Below are 21,337 nucleotides of genomic sequence, written 5' to 3' on the forward strand. Positions count from 1 at the left end.
TCTTCTGTCAACATCCAATCTGCGTTTGCTCTAGTCGTTGACGTCACTTCCTTCTTTCAAGTCTCCTGGGAGTGCAAAAAGCGCAACATAGCACCCCAGGCACCCATTGGGGCCATGGCTAACTTTACACTCTCTAAAAATACACACACACAAAAACACACTAAACTCACAAACGCACACACTAAAGAAACACACAAAGAGAGGAAACAACAGTTATATGACACTTGGTTCTGTCAATGTTACAATGTGGACAATGTGAAAAAGCCCAGGCGAGCGAGCATGTGGACCTGTCGACACCGATCTCGGCGCTGCCTTTAGATCAAGCTTCTGATCAAGCTTGCGGCGTTCCAGTACGAAGGTCGAGAGCGAGAAATCTCAGGGTTTGAAAGTGCAGCCTTGGTTCGTTGCGGGATAAGGTTGTGGGACTAAAAGCAATAAGTGGTTCTTATTTAATTTGTAAAGCACTACTCATCGTCTTTAATCTCGGCAAACACCTGAAAACTAATTGCTCAACTTGCCCACTCAGTGGTTTCAGCCGTGCTTGATTTCGCCTTTTGTTGTGGAATGGGTCTATGGTTGGAGCTGAAACCAACATTAAAGGGGGTTGCAACGATTTTCAGATTAACCCATTCGCTACCGCGCGCATCATGCCGTTCGTACCGCACATTTTTTTCCCTAAAACGGGCCGCACTAGGCGTGACTGTTTTGCTTGTTTAATAAGCTTTTACAGTAAAACATGTTTATTTACATGCTTAAGTGGTTCGTTCAAATCTTTAAATCAATAGGTCCTCACAGACTCTTCCTTGTATGAAAGATCTCAAAGCACTCCATCCTCGGTCGCTTAGGCGTCGCACAACCAGTGCGCTCTTGTCATGATTCGGACTCTGAAATGCTGTCAAAATCGCTCGCGTCATTGACAGAAGGCTCCGAAAACTCACTATCCTCACCAGACGTCCCGTTATCATCGCTGTCGAAGAGGATATATATGATTTCATCCTCGAAAAGGCCACACCACACGCTGGGTGGGCGCTGCCATCTTCTCCAAGCAGGCAGCGATTGAGCGGGAAAGACGACACACAAAACAGCAAGCTCAAACAAACACAATGGACAGAACGACCCTAGCCATCTGTTGGCAATGTCAAGGGTGGAACGGCTGCGCCATTTTGTGCCAGATGTATTTGTCTGCGCCATCCTGCGCCATGTTGCTGAAACTGCGCCACAGCCAACACCTCGCGCCATTATGCACCAAATCGCAAAACGTGTGCCAAAAAAAAAAAAAATGCATATTTTGTGTTGGTTTTGGTTTCTATCGACTCGATTGGCAACAATGAGCGCGTTTAGCTTGGTCGACCTTGCAATCCTTTGTTCTGTTTATTGTCCCTGTGTATCCCGAGTCGGAAGCGCGTGAAAAAACTCTGTGGTCGGATTCCAAGCACTACACCACCTGCGACTGGATTGTTATTCTTCAACCATTAGCGCTTAAAGAAATGCTGAATCGAAGTTTTGGTTGCAGAAAACAACGCGGTAGCGCTAGGCGGGGCGCAACAAACCCAAAAACATTATTCATAAAGCGATCTCTCCAACGGATGGTCGTATTTTTGTGGAAGAAGAGCGCGCTTAAACAAGGCCAAGAAAGGCCGTGACGTCGCGATTCTCGTTTCCTCCTCTTCTCTCTTTGACTCCGCGAGGACGCGAAGAGCGAAGGAAGCAAGGCCGTTTCTCCCTCCTTCTAACAATTCTGCAGGAAACCCGACGTCGCGATTCTCACTCAATCGCATCCTTATTTTAGAAAAATACGGCCATTCGTTTGAGATATCGCTTTATGAGTGGTGTTTTGGAGTTTGTGGCGTCCCGTTGAACACCCCTGCTACCTTATTTTGTGAAATCCAAATTTCGGTTGAGTATCCCTTAAAGAGGGCCGAGGTGAGGTCAAGTCGTTAAGCGTCAGATTGCCTGAGGCTCTGGGGCCCGGGATCCCCAGTTGAAAACAAATGAGTAAAAGATTCCTTTTAGTACTTCATCGTTAGAAGTTGGAACCACATTCCCGCAAGATAAATCGTGATTTGATAGAACTGAAGCGCGGTCCGATCCGAAATCTTGCCGACCTGCAGCTCTCACTCGAGCGGTAGATCTGCTCGGGTACTTTAACCTTGCTCCTGCTTATCGTATAGAATAGAATAACTCCGTTAATCGTAGTCTGCTGCTTCGATATTGAGTTGCACAATATATAAACTCGAAATTTGTTGCCCTGTTCCTCCGCGCAACTACACGTCCATTGCCTACACACGTCACAAGGTTCGCACATATAATTACTATGTCGAGCACGTGTGGGTTGTGTGATAAGCAGTGCTGGTTTGCATTTTGAGCAGCTGAAAGCCACTCAAAAATTATCAAGGGCACTATCTTCAGAAACATATGGTACTTGCTTTTTGGTTCTCATTAAGGCTCACAAAGTTTCAAGTTTTCGCATCAGTTACGCTGTTATCCAATCCAACTAGATCTTTAACCACTCATGTTCATCTGGGCTGCTAACCACAACTGAAATTGCTCCCGTGCTCGTCTAAGACACAAGCTGAAGTGCAATGAAAGCTGATCTGAGCTGCTCCTAGCCTACTCCAGAATGTTGTTTTAGCTGCTCCCAACCTGCTTCAAAACAGCTGTTTCAGCTGCTCCCGTGGCTGCTCCTAAGTACATTTCATGAGTTCCACCCCTGCAAGGTATCTAACTGCTCTACCCCAAGTCTACATAGTGCTCCACCTATGAATTACTCTTTAAAGCAGAAATTCATGCAGACCGGCGAATTGCCAGCTCTGGCACCCCTGACAGCACACCCGGCGATTCGCTGGCTTTGGTAGCGAATGGGTTAAAAGAATTTGCATCTTGTAATTTTTACGTTGTTTATCATGTCCTGGAGGATACAGAAAACATCTCCTTCATTAAAAAATTTTGCGATTCCGCAAATGGTGCAAAAGGCGAGCTTTTGCACCATTTGCAGCCGCAAGTGGCAGCCGAAGGAACTACGGCGAAAAGATTACAAGACCTCGCTCGGCTCTAAGCTGCAGCATGAGGCCGGTAATGTCAGGAGAGAGAGGGAGAGGAAGCGTCCCCCAAGAGAGCACACGGGATGCTACACGGCACCCCGAAATATGTCACTAGGAGGGGGACCAGGTGTGACCCTGAAGACTGGGAGTGAGTTGAGGGGTGCCAGAAATGCCAATATTTCTTTTTTTTTTTTACACAACTAGGACATGCAGATGAAATTTGTTTTCTGTTCTTTACTTTAGGAGTGTCAGAGGGCAACTTCCACAAATGTTTGACCGAAATCTGGAAATCGTTAACTCTGCAACAGCTCGTCAGGCAGGGAGGGACGACAAGAAATTTAACAGTTGCTGAAGCCTCGATCGTGATTTAACTTTCTTCTGATAGGTAGCGCCGCAGGCCTTCTAAGCCACATGTTTGTGTAGGCCCTTTCATGTCGTCTGTGACTGGACCATAATTTTATTTCTGCAAGACAGACTGGCTGAAATTTGGAACTCAAGTTTAATAAAAACAAAATTCTCGACGTTTCGGGACCTTTGTCACGGGTGACAGTGGGTTGGACGGAGGATTGAGCCGCTTATTTAGGCCGGTTGCTATTGCTGCGTCCAAGTTTTTCCACGAAGCGACGAAGCCCTGACACATAGGTGCTTGGGAGAGTGCCTGACGACCTGTTGATGTTACGTTGATGTTCATGCAAGTCCGAAACCTCTTGGTGTTTACTAAGACCACTAAATAAGCTATGCTTCAGAATAACAATACTTCAGTCATGAATGGATCAATGTTAATGGCACAAGCTACCACCTTCTGTAACAGGCGGTAGCCACGGTGTAGGAAGGCTCTTTAGGTGTAGAGACTCCGCTCTCCGCCTCGACCAGATAATGACACCCTGCGCGCTTCGCTTCACAAAGCCACCCCCAGATGGCGCCATAAGTTTCAGGCCATCCGGCAGTGCACCGGGCTGCCTGTGCTAGCTGCCTGCTCGGCGTGCAGCTTGCTTTCCGGTGGCTACGGGTTCGCGTACAATGTGGTATGTAAGTGGGGCCATTCAACTATAATTTCTCTTAGCACACTGAAGTTTTCATAACCCGAAAAATAGCAGACGGAAAAACAAGAGTAACTCCCTAATACCAGCCGACGCGGCGGTCTACGAGTGAAAAAGAAATATCCCTCCGCTGTAGAGTCGCGCAGTCGGGACTCTCTCTTCTTTTCTCGAGACTGCTTCTTTGCATCTCGGTTTTTTCCTTTGCAGTCCTGTCGCGTTCTCATCCGATCCGAACCCTTTTGCACGTTCGACCGACACCGGAGAAGCGTCTGCATTCCACGAGAACGCTAGACAGAATCCGACCCTGAATCAGATGGCCAGTCCGTTGTGTCTGCGTCTACCGCATGCAAGACAATCCCCTATAGCCGCCCTCAATTCGGAAAAGAACAACGACCGAGCATGTGACTGATGCATTCGGCAGACGTCTTTATCCTGATTGTCTCTTTTACTAATATTTTCATGTCATTGTTTTCCCTTTCTAAAATGTTTACGTTTCCCCAGGCTGGAGAGCAGTCGGTGCGCATTCATACAAATGTTTGGCTATTTCCGAATTCGGATCTTTGGTTTTTACATTTCTTTCATGCTCAATTCACCATTGCAAAAAAAAAAAAAAAAAAGTTGGAAACAATTAGAGCGTGCGTAACCAATGGGTGACTTAGCCCACGTTCCGGCAGAGGGCCGGCGACTGGACGGCCTGAACTTTTTGGCGCCCTCTAGGGGCAGGCGGAGAAAACATAGGAGAGGAGCGGACGTGATGAGTATGTATGATCTCTATGACGTCATGTGTTCGCCGTTCCGACTGGGCGAGGAGAGGAGTCTCCACACCTGAAGAGCCTTCCTACACCATGGCGGTAGCTTGCGCCACCAAGCCTAAGTCTAAAAACACAAACTTATGATTCCTCCCGCCCTTCTAAAACCAATTTTCTCCCTCTAAATACCATGAGGCAGTGTGGGATATCACCAGGATGACCTTTGGGGATTGGGAAAAAACACCAAAAATTTCACCCTCGCCTCTTCCCCCCAACAAGGGAGTCGCCAATTTTCCTCTGGTCAAACCTTGTTGGCGTTACCCTAGCCCGCACCAGCTGGGAGGCAGGGTTGATACTTAAGGCCGGAGCCACGCGGGAGGTACTCCCAATTTTCCTCTGTCCTGCCTGTCCCCAGCTGTGCCAGTTAGTTGTGCGTCAATCAATATTTCCTAGATAATTTCCACAAATCTTCTAATGCCTTTTTGTGTCTGTAATTTTTTTCTCTTCTGTTCTTCCATCGTCGCCAGTAAAACCCAGGGCCCCGGCCAAATCCGTAACCCTTTCAGGGAGGTCAGGGCGAAGCCCTGTGCACTTCAAAACCAGGTGGTCTAGTGTCTCGCTCTCATTATGGCAGGTGGCACATAAGGTGTCTGTCTCCTGAAATTTGGCTCTTTACATCCTCATCCTTAAAACTCCCGTTTTTGCCTTAAACAGAAAAGAACTTTTTCCAGTGAATAGTCAAACACATTTTCCTTTTTTATGTCCTGTTTTTATGACCTGTGCACTGTTAGAGCTGAATTTTTCTGCATTCTTCCCTCCCACATTTTCCTTTTTGTCTCTTTCACTCCCTTTTCCACTGCAGTAGTCTGCTCAGCCCCATCACCAGTGTGTCGATATTCAAATGTAAGCTTTCGGGTTTGGTTTGTACACATACTTCAATACCTTCTGTGCCCAATGCATATCCATACCTGCCAACTCTTCAGAATTTTTCGTAAAATGTACGAATTGGGACAAATTTTACGATTTTACGAATTTTGCTTCAAATTGTACGAAAAAAAAAAAATTTTTTTTTGTTATCTTTTTTTTTTTTTTTTTTATTGCTGCTGGCGGTACCTTTCACCGCCACAAGAGGTCGATAGGTACCGTCCATGGCAGCACTCTAGTTTTTACTATTCGTCTATCCGGTGGCCACGGATCCAAAACCAATCCAAAGCCCAAAGCCTTTGTTCATGCACCCTAGTTCATGTGTTCGGCGGCCAAGGAGGTTGTTGGCGGTAAAGTGAACTTTATTGGCGGCGCACGTTGGACGTTGGTATGGTGTGTTGGGCCCTAGATTGGGCCTCGCTGTTTCGGCCAGTTTCGAATTCGTGGCAAGCAAAGAGGTGTCTGCGTTTGTTGCATGTATAATCATAGCATTTCCCTAATCGCGGTGGCTTCGCGGCGCAATGGTGAACTCCAAACCTCAAAAGAGGTACTTTCAGCTGTTCCTGAAATCTTACATGTTGGAATGCCCATGCTTCGTGCTGTCCAAGAAGGGAGAGAAATTTGGATTCTGTCGCACGTTCACGTGTGATGTAAGCGTCTCGCACTGTGGCAAGGCTGACATTAAGCTGCACATCGCTTTGCGTAAACACTAGGGATATGTGCCTGCCTCTTACTACCCCGCAACCGCACCCCCCCCCCCTCCCCCCCCCCCCCCTTCCTGCGGCCGCGGGAGTTTTTTGAATTAGAAAGTCCACAGGTTGGCAGGTATGCATATCATACATTTCAGTCGACCTTTGTTCAAATTTCAACTTGAGAGCAAAGAGGCAACAATTGCCTCTGTGCTCTCAATAAGACGACCATCCCATGTTCCCCTGTACTCCCTCATTTGGTGCCTTTTCATCTGGTCCCAGTGCCAATCTGCCTACGCTTCTTTGTCTAACTTCTAATCCTGATTGAGCCTCAGATTTCATGCACAGTACCTCATTGCTGAAAGACAATCCTGGTACCATCACTCCTTGTTTAAATCATTGTTGCCAGCTAATAAATCTTTATCTAAAATCGCAAAGAACGCTTTTCCGTCCTCCAGAAATTCTTGAGCTGTCTGCGACGAAGCGGGACGACTTGCCTGAGCTTCCAGACAATGTATCTAAAGATCAGCAAGCTGCATTTTCGAATCTTAACGATTGCCTGTTGCACCCGTTCTGCACTAAGCTCCAAAATGGCGGCGCCCACAAGAAAATTGGTGAATGGAGCGTCGATACTCTAGGCATAGCTAACTTAGTTTATCTATTGTTTTCTGCGTAGCTAGCTGTTGTCAACAGTAGGTAGTTCCGGAGATGTCTCCGCCAAGGCGTCCTTTTAGGAGCAAGTTTCCCGCAAACTGCGATGGGAAGCCACAGCTGGTTGTAGCGTGACTGAAATTATTAATTTACGGGGCCTCGAAACGCTCTATGCTAGGACGCTAGGTTCTCAGAAAAGAGGTTCCAGTTTTTGTACTTGATATATAATGGTTTGACGCAAATAAATTGCTCTCTTTACCTGCTTCGGCGTTGCAAGCAAGCACCCGTTTTAACAAAAAAAAAAAAAAAAAGATTAGGGAGTTTTGCGCTTGTAACGATCCATTTAAATTTTTGCTTTTTTCTAGGACAATAACTGCAAAGAATAAGTTGCCAACGATTATTGTTGATATAGTACGAAGGTCGGCACATTCGTTGCAAATTTAAAAGCTGCATCTTTGGGAAACTATTTTGTAACAAATAAAGTTGATGTCTTCTGGGTGTTGTTTTTTGTGCCTCGTTGTATCGCTGTTCCTAATGTTTTTCTTAGTCTGCAGTGTAGAAAAAAGGAAAGCATGTTGGCACGTTGGGGCTTTCCAGGGCCAGCATGTCTTACCTGCGAGGCTCCCCCAACTACGTCTGGAGCACGACGGCCGTGCTGGGCAAAGGCGCCACGGGTGCCGTGTACCAGGGCGTGAACAAGGTGAGGGACGCAAGACACAGCCCCTCTGAAGGGCCACAGTTTTTGTACTTTCTGCGAAAACCGCTTAGAATCATTCGATCGACATTCATAATCTACAAAACAGGAGCTTCTCTCTCCACGCAGTGGCAGACATAGAAAAGAGAAATAAAAGCAGTGTTCACCCCTTCAGCTTGCAGCCAGAACGAGTGGCCACGTGATCTAGGGCCGACTATATGCTTCCAGTGTTTATCCTAGTCACACACTTGGGTTGGCTTCGATGCCACAGGGCTCGCGCTGCGTTCCACGCATAGTTCAGGTTCAACAAATGTTCCAAAAGCTGGGATTCATGATTAAAAACAAATACCTCCGACTTGCTTAACAATACCAACAATGTATAAGATGTTTCGCCTCTTATGCGGGAGTAATGTATGTGGCTGCGATGATGATGTCTCCCGCATAGGAGACGAAACGTCTTATAAAGCGTTGGTATTGCTGTGCAAGTCGGAGGTATTTGTTTTTAATAGTTAAGGTTCTGCTCTTTTCGTCTGGGCAGCGATTAGGCACGAGCCACTACCCAAAAGCAAGGCATTGATTGTCGAGAGCCCAAATCGAATGCTCGTGCAGTGCATGTGTTCACCGTATGAGCCGCATTCAGATATCGTTGCCGTAGGGATTGTGAAGCTTGATGACAACATCCTGGGGATCGTGTCATTGACAATACCAGCAATGCAATCCTTACAACTTTCTGGTAAAGTGTTGCAAAGGAGAGACTGAAATAAAAAGTCTGCTTTTATTCTCCAAGTTAAGCGGCGACGAAGCTTCTTGGTCAGTTGCGTTGCGTGCAAGTATACTTGGGTCCCACTAGTGCCAGTAAGCTTGTGTGATGTAAGAAGCATTCCTACCCAGTGTCGTTGCACAGCCCCTGTAAGAAAGAAGCGGAGCTCTGGACGGGCACAGCCTGCTACGTGTGCACGGTCGTGTTATTTTGCAGGGAGAAATGAGCTTTATGGCCAAATGTTTCGTCTTCGATTTGGGGCATGCTTGTCGGGGGCACTTGCATCTTTCTCGGAAAAGTTTGAATTTAACATCTTAAGGTATGGTGTCAGTGAGACTGTCTTGCCTCCTAGATCGAAGCACAGAAAAAAAGCAAAGGGGTAAGACATCATTTGTTGCTACTTTGGGATCTTTTTCGATACCTGGGCGCGTTAGGACGCTAAACGCACCAGTTGAAAAAGCGTTCCAGGTGCCGTACTCTCGCGACGCAAAAACATTATATGTATGTGGCCGCGGTACTCTTCCCTTCCTGTGAATTTGGTGCCTTGCAACTTGCGCCGATTCCCGTCTTTCTCGAAGCAAACGGGGGAGCCCGTGGCAGTGAAGACCTTCAACCAGGTGAGCCAGATGCGCCCCCTGGAGGTGCAGATGCGAGAGTTCGAGGTGCTCAACAAGGTGAACCACGAGAACATTGTCCGCCTGCTGGCCGTGGAGGAAGACGTGAGTGTCCTTCCCTATCCTCCCTGGCCCTCTTCCCTGGCCGTCGCGTGCACGTTGCTGAAAGTGCCACTCGATTATGTCTAGTACAACGTGTCCTCCCAAAAAATTTAGGTTTTTTTTTTTAGCCACAAAAAAAAATGCTCAGCCTTTGCCCAAGTGTAGCTAGCGCCTGCGGCCCGAACCACGTGCCAGAGTTTCGGGGCTGCTTGTTATCTTGTTCAAAGTGAAGTAATTTTCTAAATATTTTGGCGGGAAAATGGAGCTCTTTCTATGTAGTTTGTATTATTCGGCTTGACGCATCCTTGGGCTTTGTCGACCACCATTTTCACATCTAAAATTTCTGAAAATTGCTTAAAGCTTTTGAATAGATAACTGAGTTTGTATACTTTAGCATTTGGTCCGGACTACTAGCGCTACGTTTGGAAGGAGATTGCACGTTCGGCGATGCTTTGCTTACTTTCTGAATTAAGAAACACCTTAAAGGGGCCCTGCAATCATATTTAAGCGTCTACCTTTTTTGCGGTTTCCACGTCTCTTGGGGTTGGGGCAAGCCAGCGGGCACGGAGAGAGTAACTAAAAATCAGTGCGTCATATTTTAACCGGACGACACGGAAACCTCCTTCACCGACGAGGGCGACCCGCGGTACCGAAAGCGCGCAAAATGTGACGTCTTTGGTCCTGGGCTTGCCACTGGTCAAAGCCGCTAAGAGCTTTTTTTTAGTCGAGATACAAAATATAAGTTGTCGTGAACCGTTTCAATTATGTATGAAAGTAGTTTTTGTTCACTATTTTAGATCAGAAAAGAAACAAATGCAGTTTAGAAAGTACGGAAACGAGAAATGACCCGTCGACATACCCGCCACCAAGCGGCGGAAAAAAACGGCGCATACTAGAAAAGGCTAGTGGGATGAGGCTACGACAAACGAGGAGCGTAGAAAGGTCCCGGATGTACGCGGCGGCGCTGTGGTCGTATACCGGCTCAAGAATTCGACCGGTTCCGAGCGTTCCGAAGGCCTTCGGCGCGGGCCCTGTTGGCGATTTGGCCATTTGGCGGTGCGTCAGCGCGAAGTAGCTCCCGTTCTGAACTGATCTTTACCCCGTGTTTGCTGTCGTTTGTGGCCAATGAAATGTTATGCCGAATTAGTGTTTAGTCACGCTGCAAATACAATGCGAGCTGCCCTGTCCGCCCGCTTCATACAGCCTATCCAACACGTGCTTTAGTGGCGCCCTCTCGAGCCGTCGACACGGAGTGCGGCAGCCGTGTGCGCTCGATGAGCTCACTACTCCTTCTCTAGTTCAAGGCCACCCAAGGCAGGACCTACGACGTCATGAATGAGGTTATTTTATGCTTGTTTTTGTAATTCTAATTTGCCTATAACTTTTAAAATAAAGCGAAATTTGAGAAAAGAAAAGTTGGATTAAGTTACTACGTTCAGTACGCTCAGGTTCAGTGCAAATTAAAAACCAGTCAAAAAGTCATTGCAGGGCCCCTTTAAGTATTTTTGTGGGACGCCCCATCGAGGTGGATGCGACGGGCATGTGTAGCTTGCCCCGTGTGGTTGCAGGTGGAGAGCCGCAGCAAGGTGTTGGTGATGGAGCTGTGCACAGGCGGCAGCCTCTTCACTCTGCTGGACGACCCCGCCAACAGCTACGGGCTTGAGGAACAGGACTTCCTCTGCGTCCTCAAGGACCTCAGTGGGTTTCCCCAGGACTGTCTGCGACTCACACGGTCTCCAATTGTGGGGCACTTTGGGGAACTGGGGGGCCGTGTTTCCAGCAGTTTTTGAGCTGGTAGTTAGTCGGTTAATGGCGATTTTAAAGAAGTGGCGCGACTGTAAGTACTTAACCCTTTCACGGTCATCGCTGTACATCTACAGCGGCAATTACACATTTGGAAGTTCTCGGCTCAATACGAAACTGTGCGGGCTGCGGAGGTGTTGCTATTTGTTCTCTTTGGTGAACTATAAATGTTACACTTGCACGGTGTTTCGTTTTGCTGGGGCTATTTATAGTTTTAAATTTACACGCTCCGTGCGTGTGATACGTGTGAGATTGTCGCTTCGCATGCCGACTGCACTGGCAGTAGTGGCAATTAGATCACTGGATCTTTGAAATCACACTTCTAATGCTTCTCAAAATTGAATTCAGAGAAAGATAGGTTACCATCTGATGGGAAAGTACCTCCAATTCGAAATCTGAAACCGCCTGAATGTTGCACGATCGGACGTGCCAAAATAAAACCGAATGTAAGAAAGGTAACAACTTTTCACCTCCAATATTTCCATTTGATTCTTATAAACCTAAACAGCTTGCAATTACAGTATGTGCTTCTGCAAGGTAATTAAAGGAGGACCAGCAGAAATATTCTTCCGCCTGGCGGAAAGTCCTCCTTGCCCTCTTTCTTTCTTGTATTGTAGCACGGTGAGGCGAGGGAAAGGTCCCCTTTTGCAGCAGCTTCTTTTGAGAGGATTAGCCGAGAAAATCCCCTTTCTGAGCGACGGGCGATGGGTCCAGCAGCAGCGACCTCGTGACTTACGGGTATTTTCAGCTCCTATCGCGTAATCTGCCCTATTTTGTGGCGCTTGCCAAGCCTAGCCCCTCGGGTGTAGGTTTTACGAAGCTGCAAGGCTGTGCCCTCGCAGTCACCGAATTTGAGCTGTTGAAGTACTTTGATTTAGCCCGTGGCAAAGTAAATGCATACTTGGGAGCTGCGATGCATCCCCGCACCCATTGAAGGAACGTTTCATAGATATTCTCGGTTGATCAAGGAGCTCAAAACACATGCGTGAGATCTGGTGACTTGAATATGTAAGGATGACTTACATCTTCACAAAACATTTCCTCTTAAAAAGAATGGCTTATCACACTCAAACCTGCCTCAAATTGGGATCGATGGAAAAGAAAACGATGTACCAGGCGCGGGCATCTTGTAGAAGGCCTCTGTTTTCTAGCAACGAGCACAAATTATGGAAGAACTTTAGCAGACTATGCTTTCAGGCCACGCTATATTTAGCAAGAGCTCGCGCTGCAATTTCGATGTATACTCTGAAGCGCGCACCTGAAGTGGCATCGGACCTTTGAAAACGATTTACTAAACTGCCCTGTTGTGTGCCTAACTCGCAGAACATGATGGCCAGCAAAATCTATGAAATTCTTATTTACACATTCCCAACAACCACCTGAGGTAAGAGGGCATCAAGGGTAAATTCAATATTAGAAAGTTTTAGTGGGTCGCTATGGAGCGGAAAAGACAATATTAATCCCCTTTTTGGCGAGTCTAGCGTGTCGTGTTATGGTTCAACGTTGCTTGTATTGGTACCATAGCACGGGCCGCCACTTCAAAGTATTTGTGGTGTCTCAAAGAAACTAATGCAAAAGCAGACAATTTTTTTTAACGTGACACAGAATTGTATTTAACATTGTGAAAAACTTTTAGGTACCCTACGCCTCAGGCGTAGACTACGTAATGTAATGTCTCGAATTGTTTTCGTCGCCCATACTGCATGTGTGAACGAAGTGACTGAAGACGATAGTAAACAGACAGATTACTTACAATTTTGCAAATTCACTTTAGTGTCCCTTTACAAATGCCCTAGTGCAAGCATCTCAAGGGACTCATCGGTGCCTCGCTCGAATTCGAAATGCGGCGTGTGGTTTTTTCACTTTGCGGGGCGTGCCTTGGACGCGGTGGCGTGACCGACGAGACCATTATTTTCAGGTGCGGGCATGAAGCACCTCCGCGACAACAACATCATTCACAGGGACCTAAAGCCAGGGAACATAATGAAGTATGTGGCTGTGGACGGCAGGTCAGTGTTGTTGGACAGAATTCTCCCTATACTCCGTTCCACCTTAAGGCTCATTCACACACTCGCATTCACTTACGACCGAGTTCTTGCCATCCCTTGCGACGAGAGAACACATTGGCGCCATCTGTGAGCTGGACCTGTAACTGCACTTCGGTAGGGTGAAGGTTTCACGGTATTTGCACGATCTATGAGAACATACGAAAATGCCAAATGTTCCCCGGCTACCCGATAGATGGCGTCTGTGTGTTGTCGCGAGAGATTTTGGGGAAGTTTTAAGGCACACAATTGTTAACAGTCGCAGGTGTGTGAACCAGCCTTTTATGGTGTACCACAGAGGAGGCTACGAGCCAAGGAAGCCAATCCATTGCCCTGATGCGAGTGCCACGTGACCTTCGGGAGGTTCACAGCGACGTGCGGGGCGCGTAGTCGCACGATACGTTCATTGCGCTGGGTGTTCTGTAGATTATACAGAGAGGGTGAATCGAAATGGGGCATGAAAGTGGCACAAGTTGCTGGCAAGAATGTGAGAAAGCATTTGCCTGGCGTGCTTTCCGAGTTGCAACTCTAGTGGAATATGTGACTTTGTTTTATTTTTTTTTATTTTAAACATTGTTCGGTATTTTTGTGTGTATAATGTTGGGTTTTGGTGTGTGTGCGTCTTTCGTCTGTGTTGCGATGCACCATTTGGAAGGCATGTTGCTGTTGGTGGGCATCGATCAATAAATATGCAAACGATAAATTACTCTAAGGGACCGAGCTGCTTCAGTGCCTTGAAGAGGCAGTCGTTCTGAACTAGCGGCGTCCATTTTGTGGTGCCCCAAAAGACTGACTTTTTCCAAAAAAAGTGGTGAAGAGTTTTTTTTTTTACTTTTTAAAATTGCATTGTAACTGAATAATTTTTGCAATATAGTTCTTTTTTGATTGATTCATACTTTTACCGTAGCCATCGTTGCTGTAACTAAAATCCAAGAAAATGAACTTTCTAAGCATGCTTTTTATTCCTTAAAAATGCCGGTGACCTATGCAGACCTTTTAGCATTTTCAGAGCCGACTGTAGCACAAACTCTCATCCGCACGCTTCTCCGTGTCATCCGCTTTCCAGGTTTGTGTACAAGTTGGCGGATTTCGGGGCCGCCAGGGAACTGCAGGACGACCAGCAGTTCATGTCGCTCTACGGGACTGAAGAATACCTGGTGGGTTTTAGCCTGCACCATTTCGTTGAGCTGCTCTTGGAATGTTTCATTAAAGTTTGAGAATGCATTGATTTTAACTGTGCAACATTCAATCAACCAGTGTGCTACTATTCATTGTTTGCTTTGATCTGAATTGCCACCCTTAGAAAATTTTGGAGTATTTGCTACATGCAAATAAGGCTGCTTTGGGTGCTCATTTCTGCTGGTAAGGAAGCTGCAGTGTCATTGAGTTGTCTGATGACTGCATTGGAGCAACAGCTTCACCCATTGCTCATGACAGATACGGCCACTTCTAATACTTGATTCCGAAGCCTGACACTATTGGTGGGGAGATCAAACCGTGCGGGCGCTTTGTCCAGCTTGCTTGCCACACGGCTCTGTGCTTACCTGGCGTGAGGCCCATGAACTGGATTCTTTGTTTCCTTTTCCTCGGTCAAGTGCGGGGCAAATATTTTACATAAGTGCTGTATCAGCTTTTGGCTGGGTCTCTCATCCAGTTGGTGCTTCACTGATTGAACATAAACCTGAGGCAAACACCGACGCAGCGTTCGTCTACGTCAGCCAAGCGCTGCATCAAAAACGCAGTCGGATAATTCACGTTGTCCCCACGGGTGTAGTTCTCAACTTAGCCGCTAGGGACACAGCGGTTGGATCTCCTTCCCAATAATTATGGACAACTTTATGTGCCAACGAAGTTGACGCTATGAACGATCATGCATCTTGGAAGGCAGTGTAAGTTGTTTGTGCATACTTTTTGGTTCTCCTGAAACAACACGGAGAGTTGTCCCCGAGTTAGATACAAGTGCATCCACGTTTTGGGGCACCCTCTGGAGTTTGGGAGGCGAGCGAAGGTTTGGGGGCGGGATCTTTGCGCACAGCACCCGGACATGTACGAGCGTGCGGTGCTGAAAAAGAGTGCGGGCAAGTCGTTTGGTGCCACGGTGGACCTGTGGAGCATCGGGGTGACGCTGTACCACGTGGCCACGGGGAACCTGCCCTTCCGGGCATACGGGGGACGTCGCAACCGGGACACCATGTGAGCACCTTGTGGCCTCTTTCTTTCTGGGTTAAGCCCGCCTCAAAAGACTCGTATTCTGGAACCGTAATGGCCACACTCGTGGAACGACTTCTCTTACGCATTCTGAACCCCGGGTAGGGTTTCGCGAGCCATTGTGGCAGGTGTAGGGTGGCGTGAAATTTACGCTGTAGAACAGGCCAGAAAACTTGGCGCGTGCGCATAGACGGCTCCAACCTTTACTGTGCGTGGGTTGAGACAAAAATTTAAGACTTAGCTTGCGTTTTTCCTGGAAAGGGAGCTATGCCTTACATTTTTGTCGGCTAAAAAGCACCACCTCGAAGCACATTCGGTGAATGTTTGAGCTTTTTATGTGCAGGCGTCAAGTCTTCTGGCTCGTTTTATGGCCTAAGATCTACCGGAGCGACCCTATATTTATCAAAATTCCAAAGGGGATGTATTGCGAGAGCATATGGAATCCTTTGCATCTCTTCAGACGTTCCTCAGGCTCGGCGCAGTCAACTTGCCTCGGTGTAGCACTGTTCAGTGCCAATTGTTTCTAAATTGAATTGGAGTTTAATTATACGCTAATTCAGTGTTTCCCCACTAGAGAAATGTTTCCCACTAATATTAACTGGGAAATCACATTGGCATAAAACCATCCACCAGTTCAGGTTTTCATACTAAATCTTACTATCGAGTTGTGTCAGACAAACGTGCACAGTCTCGTGGTTTAGTGGTCTTAGAAATGATTTCACACTTAAAAGGAGAGAAAAGCTGCCATCGTTGTCAGGTTAAACCAATGTGCTATGTGGATGGCCTAACACAGTGTAGTTCATTTCTGTCTGCATCCGTACTGCTTCGTTATGCCTTTGGGAACAATAGAAATATGTTTGGCGCAGCCAGCAACCTAGGCAGTTCAGTTGGCACGCGGCAGCAGAAAGCGAATAGTAGCTGCACAGGTCGGCGACTGAGGGGAGTTTCCACCGCAGGTTCTGCATCACCTCGAAGAAGGAGTCCGGCGTCATCTCGGGGGTCCAGAACTCCGAGAACGGCCCCATCGAGTGGAGCAAGGAGCTGCCTCGCAGTTGCCTGCTCAGCCCGTGAGTCCGGCGTTCCAGCGTCCACAAAACTTGGCAGACAGTGTTCAAGTGACATTCTCAGCGAGGCTGTGATCTCCTGACACCATGACATGACAGTGTGACATTATGTAGCACCACGGAGCTGTGTTATCACGTGACATGTAGCATCAAAGGACACTAATGTTAATCACGTGTCGTGCGACATAGGCAGGTGGTTGGTTGTGGTGTCGCGTTACGTCAAGCTGTGAGATACCGTGACGTCATGTGTGTCTGTGTCACGCTAACTTAGCATGGCTGAAAACACTGCACATTTTCTCTCTGTCTTCCAGCTTTATCTCTAGGGTTACGATACTCTTAATTTTTATCTTTTTGCTGCCTTTTAGTTTAGTGCACATAAATTTGACTCGAGCGGATGTCCACCCCCTAAATCTCGTCGTAATCCTCCCCCGTGGCTTAGCGAGTCCTTGCTCGTTGTTTTGAGGCATACCCTCTCTCCCAGGGGCCTGAGGGACAAGATTGTGCCCCTGCTGGCGGGGCTGCTGGAGTGCGACGACAGCAAGATGTGGACCTTCGAGCAGTTCTTCGACTCGGTGACGGAGCTGCTCCGTTGCCGCCTGCTCCACGTGTTCTACATCAACGAGGGGCGCGAACTCCACGCCTACCTGCCAGCTCAGGCCACGTGAGTGCCGTGGGAAGCCTCGGGTGGAACGGGTTGCTGGCTTCCTCGGCCGCGTAGGTCCACTCTGGTTTTCACCAGAGTGGAAAGGCTGAATTTCTTTGGGTGTCGTCCTAAAAGTCATTTTAGAGGTCGTCGTAGACATCGTCCTTGAGGTCGTCCGAGAGGTTGTCCTCGAGGCCGTCCTAGACGTCATCCTTGAGGTCGGTGTAGACGTCGTCCTTTAGGTTGTCCTAAAAGTCACCCTTGAGGTCGTCCTAAACAACGTCCTTGAGGTCGTCTTAAACGTCTTCCTTGAGGTCGTCTTAGACGTTGTCCAAGAGGTCGTCCTAGGCGTCGTCCTTGAGGTCGTCCTAAAAGTTGCCCTTGAGGTCGTCTAGACGTCCAAGACCCCGTGCCTGGAGATCAACATGCATTGAACTCCAGGCACGAGGCAAGACGGAGAGTTGGCAACCTGGAATGCACGTCTTCCCGCAGGCTCGCGGATCTGAAGACCGAAGTGTACCAGCAGACGAGCCTGTCGCCGGCTTCCCAGCTCCTGTTTGTTCAGGACAAGGGTCTACTGGAGTTTGCGCTGTCGTGCCACAGTGCTGCGGGCCAGGGGCTACCCCCAACCACGCTAGCCTCTCCCTACCTGCTGCTGGATGCTGGCTGCCCGCGCATTCAGGTGAGCCACTGGAACAGAGTCACAGGGCTATATTTCTAGTATCTGAAGGCGTTATAGGTGAAAATTGGGGCGCGAGACTTCTGGACCACACGGAAGCTTCATTATGTGGGTAGCATCGATTGAGATTCTTCGAATGAGCAGGGAAGATATGCTCCTGTGTAATTTATGTGGAGGTGCAGCTAGATATTTTTTTTGTTCTATAGAGATATTAGTGGATTTTCTGCCCCTGTCAAAATGTCACAGTTGCATCTGCCACTGCTTCCAGACTTAGCTGGACATGGTCGATAGGGATAATGACTTAGCGTGCTGAGCGACTCAGATACAGTGGGACGATTCAGCTTCAGATTGGTCTAAGTCGGTCCTTCAACATGCCTACTTAACATACGCACTGTACTGCCACAAACAGATGACGCGAGTGTTTATTGTTGGTCGCGGCATTCTCGGTTTATCCTTCACGTGCCGTTCCCCCGCAAAACAATGCTGGTGGGTGCAGGTCCAGCTGGGTGCGTCGGCCCAGACGGCGCGCTTTCCGGTGTTCCCGACGCCCTCTGTGAACCTGGAGCAGGACGCTTCCCTGGCCAAGAGCTGCTGCAGTGTGGCCCACGCAATGCAGAGGCTGCTGGACAAGCTGTGCCGCTGCCACGCCGCCCTGCGCAGGGCGCCCCTCACCCTGGCGTGAGTGTCCGCAACTGGCCCCATGACCTCGTCTCTCATTGTACCCAGTCTTCCATGACACTTCATCTTCCATGACCCTGTCCATGACATCCAGTCTCCCATGACACTACATGTCCCATGACACTACATGTCCCAGGACTGAATCTCCCATGGCTCCATCTTCCATCAAACCATCTTTCAAGACACCTTTTTTCATGACATACCATTTCCCATAACCATGTCCCATTAAACCCCTCCTTCTTCCAGATGCTTCTTAACCTTGTACCATTAATTGAATAGAGTTGCACACAGAGTGAATGCACAGGCCTTAGAGGGCTCGGTTCCATTTTCCTATCTGCTCACTCAATTCTCTAGAGCGGCAGAATGTCGCTCCAGAGATTGGGCAGGTGAACATTTCTCCCGTCTGTCATAAGTTGGACACTGGCATTCGGACATTAGTGGGAGGCGCTAGGGTTGGTGCGCTGCTCAGTTGCGAGAAAAGGAGCGAGTGTGAAGTAATCAAGCCCTGTTGTTTTGCACAATACTTTCCCCGAGTGGTCTGTTAACTGCGTCGAAAAAAGTGGTCCCTCAACTTTCGCCTCATGACGTCGTAGAAGTATCATGTTGCCGGCCATGATCCTGCAGCGGTGGAGGACGGGCCATGCAGCTGTGTAGTCCGGATTCAGGGTTATGGGACAGAAGCAATTTTGAGCCAACTGGCGACTGCTTGCAGTGGTTAGAAGGACAGTTGGTGGCATCCGCGGCTATGTCCTTTTCGAGTAAATTTGTGGATCTCGACTTGCGTCTCGTTTCTTGTGGTTTCAGCTGCGTCTTGGAGGAGCTCGTGGACAAGCAACTAGCCAAGCTGAGCCAAGCTAGGACAATGTGCACGCTCTTGGACCAGCAGCTAAAGCTCTTGCTCACCAGGTGCTCAACGTTCGGCTTACAGCGAGGGCCGTCGGGTTATTGCGCATATTGTATTTTGGTTCGTCTCGCAATGATGTAACTGTAATGCTAACCTGGGGATTTTGTTTCCATGCTTTGCAGTAAGTATTGTCTAGCATAGAGTAACATTAGCCTTTTTTTTATGCATTGACTTAAAGTGGTCTAGTACTGTGATCAACCTGTCATACTTCCATACATTGCAACATTTTTATAACATTGAGTAATGGTCGCCTTTTAATAGATACTGTGAACGACAGAACTTTTGCGAGGACCTAATTTTTGTGAATTTTGCGAGTCGCCTACATTTTGCGAAAAAAAGATCCTGCGACCAATTCTAGTGAGATGTAAATGCCCATTGAGATCCCACCGCGTGGCGAAAATTAGAACCCGCAAATTATTCGAAAACTTCAGGTTTGTCCTAAATCGCAAAATATTGAGCCCGCAAAAAATAAGTCTACAGTTTATAAGATTAAACTGACCTAGTCACACTATCAAATCTTTGTACAAATTAGTTCAGGAATGCGTGCAATATGTTAATCGGATAATTGAAACATGCTTTCATCTTCTAGCATATTTACTTAAAATTTCCTCATTCTAGCAACACGCGATAAATAAGACCAGCTCTCTCGAGAAATCAATTTCCGCGAGTTAGGTACGTCATTGGTGTCATTTGCCCCCAAAAGTATCGCTTGACACAGTGAACTTCCTGCAGCCAATCCGGTCTGTCCCAGCTCGTGGATGCGGTGCAGCCGCAGCCTCAGCCAGCCGAACTTCAGTGCCTGGCGCGCTGCCTTGTGGAGAAGCAGGACAGCCGGGCAGCCGTGAGTTCCGCATGGCAGACGTCTGCCTGGTTGGGTTAATCTTTATAAATGATGGGCAAATACCAACTAGCTCGGCACCTTCTTCAGGGGGGCTATTTAAAAGAGGGGCAGCTTCTTTGTTTTGTTCTGCAGTGAATGTAGAGCAGTATCTTTGTTTTTTTACGGCAGTTAGTTTTCAAACCAGGTGTGGTACCTTTGTTTTCTTCAGCGTTGTTTGCAAACGAGGATCGTCATCTTTGTTTTCATCTGTGGTGGGGCCTGTTTCTTTGGTGTTTCTTCTAAGTGTCGTAGTCCACTGACGTATGCTGATGGCAAGATGCCGGTGGATCGGTTAATATTTCCTGGTGTGGTCTGTATGCGCCACGACTCAATAAAGAGCCATTGGTGCCAGTTAGTTTCCACATCCAGGATTCGGGTATTTTTAAAGTCGATGCGGTGGTCATTGTCGCCACAGCGTTCAGTAACAGCGCTACGCTCTCGGTCAAATTTGCGTACGTCATTCTTATGTTGGTGGACTTTTTTCTTGAAGTTTTTCATTCCGCCGACGTATGGAGTGGAACCGCACCTGGTTTAAACACTAATTGCTGCAGAAAAATGAAGATACTGCTCTACATTCTCTGCAGAAGAAAAGAAAGAAGCTGCATCTCTTTTAAATAGCCCCCCCTAAAGAAGGTGCCGTGCCGGCACCGATACGTTGGGACTCTACCTTCTTTTAAAAATTGGTTGGTGTAGGGAAGTGCGTCCGTATTCGCTCTGATTTGATTCCCGACCGACGTGCCCTCAACTTGATGTAGGCTTATTGCGGAGAAGTGCGTGTCGCCGAAATATCATTTGCACAGGAAAAAAATCCCCCCATGGTCAAAAGTGATCGTCAGCCTTTCGTTGGGGCGTGCCAGATGCCATTCTTTGCTTTGGCACGTAAATCCCTAAATTTTATAGTTGGGCTTACTGGAATTACCCCGAAGGGTAAAGTGGGGGCAACCAATTGGGTACTTGGGGGTTTTTCGCTTTTCGGAATGGCCTTTGACCGCTCGATACTCATAGCAAGGTGGGACTGGTTGTGATGCTGCGATTTGTGCGCCGGACATTTACGAAGCTTCCAGCCATTGTGAGGGGGAGCGAAATGCAACGAAGAGCGTGGTGCTGTGTGGTGTGGCTACGGTGTCTGGAATGCGTCTCCGACTGGCGTGTTTGGCGTTTCATTCCGG

At 47.9% G+C, this 21,337-nt stretch overlaps 1 protein-coding gene across 3 annotated transcripts in view; it reads left to right on the forward strand.

Moving 5' to 3' along the window:
* Positions 1 to 21,337, forward strand: part of LOC8034689 (inhibitor of nuclear factor kappa-B kinase subunit epsilon) — a 42,685-nt gene that overhangs the window by 843 nt on the left and 20,505 nt on the right. For all 3 annotated transcript variants that reach the window (XM_040499695.2, XM_029977352.4, XM_042286860.1), the window contains exons 2-13: positions 7,692 to 7,794; positions 9,127 to 9,267; positions 10,833 to 10,962; positions 12,986 to 13,076; positions 14,179 to 14,269; positions 15,148 to 15,305; positions 16,277 to 16,387; positions 16,866 to 17,045; positions 17,520 to 17,709; positions 18,203 to 18,384; positions 19,189 to 19,290; positions 20,021 to 20,129. In XM_040499695.2, the coding sequence (XP_040355629.2) occupies positions 7,699 to 7,794; positions 9,127 to 9,267; positions 10,833 to 10,962; positions 12,986 to 13,076; positions 14,179 to 14,269; positions 15,148 to 15,305; positions 16,277 to 16,387; positions 16,866 to 17,045; positions 17,520 to 17,709; positions 18,203 to 18,384; positions 19,189 to 19,290; positions 20,021 to 20,129 (1,581 nt within the window). In that variant the 5' untranslated portion in view covers positions 7,692 to 7,698. The remainder of the gene's footprint in view (positions 1 to 7,691; positions 7,795 to 9,126; positions 9,268 to 10,832; positions 10,963 to 12,985; positions 13,077 to 14,178; positions 14,270 to 15,147; positions 15,306 to 16,276; positions 16,388 to 16,865; positions 17,046 to 17,519; positions 17,710 to 18,202; positions 18,385 to 19,188; positions 19,291 to 20,020; positions 20,130 to 21,337) is intronic.

Source organism: Ixodes scapularis, unplaced genomic scaffold (genome assembly GCF_016920785.2).
Source record: "Ixodes scapularis isolate PalLabHiFi unplaced genomic scaffold, ASM1692078v2 PGA_scaffold8__174_contigs__length_109621045, whole genome shotgun sequence".
NCBI lineage: Eukaryota > Metazoa > Arthropoda > Arachnida > Ixodida > Ixodidae > Ixodes > Ixodes scapularis.